Genomic DNA, 6,807 nt, shown 5'->3' with positions numbered 1-6,807 from the left:
TAATATGCCTTATTGTTTCTTAATGATGTTATCGCTTGCCTTATTGTTTCTTAATGATGTTGTCGCTAGTTGTATTGCCCACTTATTTTTTTACCATTTTGATTTACAATACTTGCACTTTTTTATACAGCTACCGGGATTTTTTAAACTTTACACGCGTATTCATGTCGCTTTAAAATATAAGTTAATTTACGTGGTGGCGTTCGACATCAAAAAATAACAAGTAAACACGAATATCTTACTTGCATTAAGTGCATGTCTTAAATAACAATGTCTTATAATCATCCAACTTTTAAGACCAATAGGTCAGCATACATGAGAACGCTAACGAGCTTCTTTTCATCCCTTACGGTTCACACAAACTTGCAAAACCCTCATCGAGTTCAATGTCAATCATACATAGATACGGTCATTTGTTGAGATTTCATGCCACGTTGGGCATGTATATATATAGCCCCTATAGCAACGAAACGTCCATGGGATAAGGGTTCCCGAGGATGTTCTCCATGAAATAGTGATGAGGATGAGCAGCATCCATTACCACAAACTGCATATCCTCAGATGGCTTCCAATGTCGCTTCCTTTGGTTTATGAACCAGTTGTTTATCTGCTTCTGGTCTAGTCCTGTTGACTCAGCCAGTGCCAACTTCTGAGCCTCCTGTTCACAAGAGACAGTAGAGTACGTTAAGAGAAATGTAAAGTTTTTCTTTTTTGGCAGATAGATTTTGTTTTAATCAAGAAAACAGTATTATAGTTACCGAAGGGTATGGCCATTTGTAATGCCTAGTCCACCAGTCGAGTAATTGTTGACGTGCTTCTTTGGGCAACTTTCCTTTCTTTCTCTTCTTCATGAACTCTTGCTTGAGACTACCTAAATAACCACTATACTTGCGTAACAGCTGACCCTTCAGTTCCTGATCTTCAGCTTGAGGATCTATGAGATTGTTATTTACATCCACCTCTTCCTCGGATGATCCATTTTTATCCATACCTACTTCGCCACCCGCTGAAGTTTGCATCAAATTAAAACAGAAATTATCAAAGACAAAGCAACTTTAAAGGAGATTTTAGGCACAAAATGCAGTTATGAACAATTCTTAGATGCAATAAGGTACATGTATCTAGATCATATGGAACAAATAGACTACTGTTTTCTTCCATATGGTCTGCTATAAGAATCCGATTTTAAAACTAAAGCTTATTTGTTGTATATACATCACAATAAATAAAAGCACAATTATATGCACATGAGTTATTTTTTTTTTATTCTGATCGCCAATTTCAACCTGTTAACAACTAACTCGTAAAATGCATGCATCTTGATCACATTGCCAATGGAACAAGACAGTAGATGCACCTTTAATTTCCACCAAAATGGTTGGAATGCAATCATCCGAACCAAAGATATAGGGTTATTTTTTTCCCTTGGGTGCTTTGGGTGGAAATGCCGACAATCAACCTTATGTTAATTGCAACAAAAAAATCTCCCAGGGTAAAAAACAATGTAATATTGGACAGGATGCTGCCAATAAAAGGAACATATAATTGTACTTGTATATATATATATCTCTACATTCAAGGGGTGAAAAACTGGAAATTTGTACAGGTTATTTTACTAGAAAAACAGTGCAAAGCTTCCAGGATGGAGTGAAAGATTCATCACAATAGGCCTCCACACATATACATCGTCGTTTAGGGTCCTCCCCTACAAATCTTTTACATTATACACGTAAATGGATCAGACATAGCCGTATAGTGTCATAAAATAGATCATAGATGAGCCTCATATATCAAAGATTTTTTCATGTTTGTATACATGAAAATTATAAACTTTTGGAAAAAGGAACTTTCACAAGAATTCATGTGATATGAAACTGTAGGCAAACTATTGTCAAGTCTTGGAAATTGTGCTATGGACAAAATTTGAAAACAAATTTAAGATCTATACATGATATATATTAATAGTACTTTTTGGTGATTACTATTGTAAAAAATAATTTAAGAACCAGATAGCATTAATGAAGACAATAAACTGTTCTAAGAAAACAGAATCGCATCTAGTTCCTAAGCATGAAGAACATTCAAAGAAGCGCTTTTGTGCTGGAAACAGAACTTCTTTTAAAAGTTTTATGATGAAATCAAGAGTAATCTGTAGTTTATTAAACAATTCCCCAGGATCATAAAATTTATAGAGAGAGAGAGAGAGAGAGAGAGAGAGAGAGAGAGAGAGATGATGCACCAGAATCTGAAGTAGAAATGGAGATTGCCTTGAACTGGGATTCAACTCTTGAGAGAAAAAGCATGGCTTCTTTGAAGGGTTTGGCGAGTTCTTGCTCGTATTTAATGAGCATCTCACAGTAAGCTTCCATGAACTGATCAAGTGCTGGATCTTGTCCGATGATCATCATATTCATTCCTCCACCACCACCGCCATCACTGGTACCAGCCTCACAACCTGCGGAGCCGGAACGACTGGACATCGCAGCCACCACCGACGCTCTGCAAGCATCTTCTAGTCTTTCCACTACTTCAGGCGGTGCTCCTATCTGTATTTTGTATTAATTAATTAAAGAAAAAATCTTTCATATTACTCTTAATTAAACACAAACACATGCTTCATATATCAAATATACGTTACGAAAGTGAAAGAATAAACTTTCTGCGTCTAAATAAGGGTTTTGCCTTGCATTTTTTTTATTCTCTCTTCAAGAAAGTATATTATGCTACCAAATGAAGAAAGAACTAAAAGAAATGATGTCACGCACACAGAAACACACAAATCTAGAAAACCCACTTCTAGGTTCCTTCTTACAAGTTGTTTGCTTTTAAGAGTGTCTCTATTACACTACTAAATCAAGCAATAGCTATTGAATCAAACACACAAACCCCTGAAAAAACACAACTTGATTTTTACTCAGGATTTCTTATTAGATTGTACCAAATGCAGAAACCAGTAAACACGTATAAAAAGATATGCTGAAACCTGAAGATACAAAATTCCACCACTTGTTTCAGTTGTGAACTATATATATAGAGAACTATATAGATCCGTGTTTGCTGATAGGCGAGCGCGCACAAACAAACACACGAGAGAGAGAGAGAGAGAGAGAGAGAGAGAGGGTTAAGAAGTAGCTAGATATACCTTTTGACAGTTAAGATAAGCTGATAAGAGACGAGGGTAATGAGGATGAGACATGATCTTTGCTTTAGCAGAAGAAGAACACGAGGAGGAGCTCATGAAGGCTAACTCTCCTCCATCGTTGATATTAATGGCGCTGTTTTCAAGCATCATAGCAGAAGTCGAAGTCCCACAGGTACTATGATGATGATGATGATGATGATGATGGTGATCTTGATCGGCGAAAATTAGGTTGTTGTTGTTGTTGTTATATGAAACAGGAGGTGGAGGAAGACATAGTGCTCCAACGTTCACTACTAGAAAAAGGTTAATAGAGTACGGTTGAAATTGTGAATATAATACGTACATAGAGGGCGTATTAGTAGAGGGGTGTATTAGATTACATGCATAATAGAGTACGGCTATTTGACCGTATTATATTATCCTATCTATTTTACACATACAATCATCTAATACGCCATATATACACATCTAATACACCAATAAACAACCGTACTTGATGTCTCACATCCCCTTTGCATTCCAGAGCCTTATTAAACAGACAATTCCACTCCAGCCTTATTAAACAGTCAATTCCAGTCCATGGATGCTCTAGAACACATGGATCACCATTCCAACTTTTCAATTTCTGCAAAGCTACTATATGATTACCATGGATCAATCTCTACAAAATACAAACCTACTATATGATTCCATTCCAACCATAAGAAGTGGGACATCACTGATCATGTTTTCATTTTCAATAAAAAATGATCATATATGCCAATAATTCTGCTTTTTTAAATAAAAAATGAAGATAACAATTATTAGGTAAATGATATGATACAACTTGTATGATAGAAGAGAATAACATGGCAGGAAATTGTGATTGCTACTATTAAATGATATCAAAAGTGTGTTGAAATGAGTTTTACCTTTATGTTCAACCACAATTGATCCTTGTCACATTGATCCACTAAATCCCAACTATCTATAAGGATAGAAATCATCTTCCTCGTAGTCACTCCACGATAACTGGTGAACTTAAAGCGGTTAGGTCCAATAGCTCTACCGAATTGATCAAACTCAACTGTTAAATTTGATAGATATTCTTTGGAATGATCTCTGATCAATGTCACACTTCTCTTTTTCTTTTATTTATGGTCCATTGTATGCCTACAAAAGCATAAACACTCGTATAATTAATTCTAAGAGTCTCGAACACCAAAAAAAACCAAAATTTTATATAAAATTGAAGATGCCCAAGGTAAGTTTATGCTCTTTTCAAAACAAATTCAATGCTTTATGTACTCTTGATTCATATATTAACTCAAATAATGTTTGTTAATATGTATACCTTGCTTCAAGATGTTTCGTTTTGGGTTTATCAACACTTCTTTTTCTGGTTTTTCTTTCTACCATACGGATCCTCCTGCTCTTGGTTGTTTGCACTAGTACCTCATCCATATGTGATGGTAAATTTCCAATGTATAACCTCAGACCTGTTGATAAGAAAATGAGCATAAAAATGATCATAGAAAATAATGAGGGTAAAGATATGTTAAAGATTATGACTTAATGAGAAGATGATGAAATAATAATCGATACCCCACAGCTAAAGGCACTTGAAGTGAAATTGAATCAGTCACATATGCAAAACTTGCTACACAATTATCTTTAGAACACACACACATACATTTGAAACATGATACATTTAAAGATGCCACATGGGTTTAGAGCCAATTGGGTGTTATCTTACTTGAAGTTTGCTGTGATGATGAAGTATCAGAAACCTTAGCTAATGAGCGATATTGGACTTTATAATAACACGATCAGCAACAGAAAATGGGAATTGAAGACCTTTGCCTCGTGGTGTCTCCATGAACATTGAATCACCATAAATAACCCTGTCCTGAATCCATACAATACAGGTTACTACTATTATGTCTGAAACTAAATTACCAAATTACCTCTTTAACATGGAGTTCCACAAAGAAAAATGGACAAACCTGATCTGATCTCTCTCTTCTTCTTTTAGATGAATGGTGAACTTGTGATTCTTCTTCCCTACGAAATGCTGATACTGCAGCTCTCACAGCTATAAGCATATATCTTGGTCAACATTTGATGAAAAATCTTGCTTTTCTAAATATTGGTTTCTATATAATTAAGCAATAAATGTGAACTTTAACAAAATTATAATGTGAAATCGAATAGCTATAGAGGAGGATGTGTGATCATTGAGTGGTTTTGAAATATTCTTAATATGAAATCTGCACTCAATGGATGCCTGATTATAGGAACATTAGATGGGGCTAATGTTGAAATCAGGAAGGAAGTTGGAGAGGACAATTTTTTCTTTTTGGAGCAACAGCAGATGAAGTTCAAAACAGAGTCGATGATGCTTTCTAGGGTTATCAACCAGAAATATGAAGTAAATATTTCATACACAGAGAAGACATTGTCATAAACACAACATTAATCAATGAATAGATCAACTACACCCAAAGTCCGAGCGTACCTGTAAACAACGTGAAAGAAGGAGGCAGAAGCGGCTGTAGGCCGGAGTAGGAGACTTCATCAGTCTCGTCGATTGGAGACCGGAGGTGGAGGCGTCGTCAACCGGAGGCGGAGGCGTCGTTGGCCAGAGGCGGAGGCGTCGTCGACCGAAGGCTAAGGTTTCGTATAAACAACTCTAAGTAATAGAGCAAAAATGGCGATGAATTTGTTTGGTCATATGCCGGAAGCGTCTCAAAGGGAGAAAGAGTTGATGAATTTGTTAAGGTTTCTGCTACTTATTTAATTTTTTATTTCAAGTATTTTTACTGGTAAAAATATCCTATTGAATTTAATTGCCTCATGGTATTTTCTTCCCTTGTACTCGACATGGAATAAAATTTCATTAATTGTATTTAAAAATAATCTATAGAGTACATTGTAAAATATAAACTACAAAAGATTCATCCTTTTTACAATAATAATCTAAAATTTCTTATTCTAATTAAATTGGAAAAGTTATTTTGTTTATGACCTTTGGTTATAACAAGCTTTCATTATGTTTAATACAGAAAATAAAACAAAAAATTTTAAAGAAAAATCATTTGAATGTAACCTCTTCATTCCATTTGACCATTTTTATGGTCCAAACTTTGCATGTAATCTATTGAAACTTGAACCTCATCTGGTTATTGGTTTTTGATGTTTGGTAATTTTTTAAAATAAACCGATAACAAACCTAAAATAATAAAAAATAAAAATAAAAAAAAGTCACTTGTGTTACCCCACAATTCTTCTTACAAAAAAGGATGAAAATACAGAAAATAAAAACGATAAAATACAGAAAATAGTCACGTGGCTGAATCAACTGAACAAGAACTACTACAATTATTATTATTAAAAATTGAGGGGTAATATTGACCTTTTGGCATAGTTAGTCTACAAAACTGCAGCTTTCTGAAGGATGAGGGAAAAATGGGAATTCGATTATTGCTTGAACTAGTTGCCCAAACCTTGGGTCATTCCTAAGCTCTGTCCAAGATCGCCCATTTGTGCTTTCATGGCCTATAAAGGGGCAAAATGGTCAACTTAAAAATATATTAGCCCAAGGGTAAAATTGTACTTTTATATCATCATACAAACCTGTACACTTTTTTGATGCACATCTCTATATGCTTCTGTTATGTACCTCT

General features: G+C 34.9%; 1 protein-coding gene across 7 annotated transcripts; it reads right to left on the bottom strand.

Annotated features, from left to right (window-relative positions):
• Positions 1-224: 224 nt before the first annotated feature.
• Positions 225-5,932, bottom strand: LOC111890976 (homeobox protein SHOOT MERISTEMLESS). Of its 7 annotated transcripts, none has more exons than XM_052765183.1 (10): positions 5,640-5,932; positions 5,128-5,216; positions 4,878-5,030; positions 4,476-4,620; positions 4,054-4,294; positions 3,636-3,778; positions 3,143-3,435; positions 2,240-2,546; positions 759-1,006; positions 225-658 (listed from the first exon to the last, which is right to left on the bottom strand). In XM_052765183.1, exons 6-10 carry the CDS (start codon positions 3,658-3,660, stop codon positions 458-460), a joined length of 1,074 nt encoding a protein of 357 aa, XP_052621143.1. In that variant the 5' UTR covers positions 3,661-3,778; positions 4,054-4,294; positions 4,476-4,620; positions 4,878-5,030; positions 5,128-5,216; positions 5,640-5,932; the 3' UTR covers positions 225-457. The 7 variants fall into 7 exon arrangements, with proteins under 7 accessions (XP_052621143.1, XP_052621145.1, XP_052621144.1 ...); XM_052765185.1 differs by having other exon boundaries at positions 3,636-3,775; XM_052765184.1 differs by having other exon boundaries at positions 3,636-3,767.
• Positions 5,933-6,807: the final 875 nt, after the last annotated feature.

The sequence above is a fragment of the Lactuca sativa genome, chromosome 7, assembly GCF_002870075.4.
Source record: "Lactuca sativa cultivar Salinas chromosome 7, Lsat_Salinas_v11, whole genome shotgun sequence".
Classification (NCBI taxonomy): Eukaryota; Viridiplantae; Streptophyta; class Magnoliopsida; order Asterales; family Asteraceae; genus Lactuca; species Lactuca sativa.
This window is presented reverse-complemented; position numbering and strand designations above follow the sequence as displayed.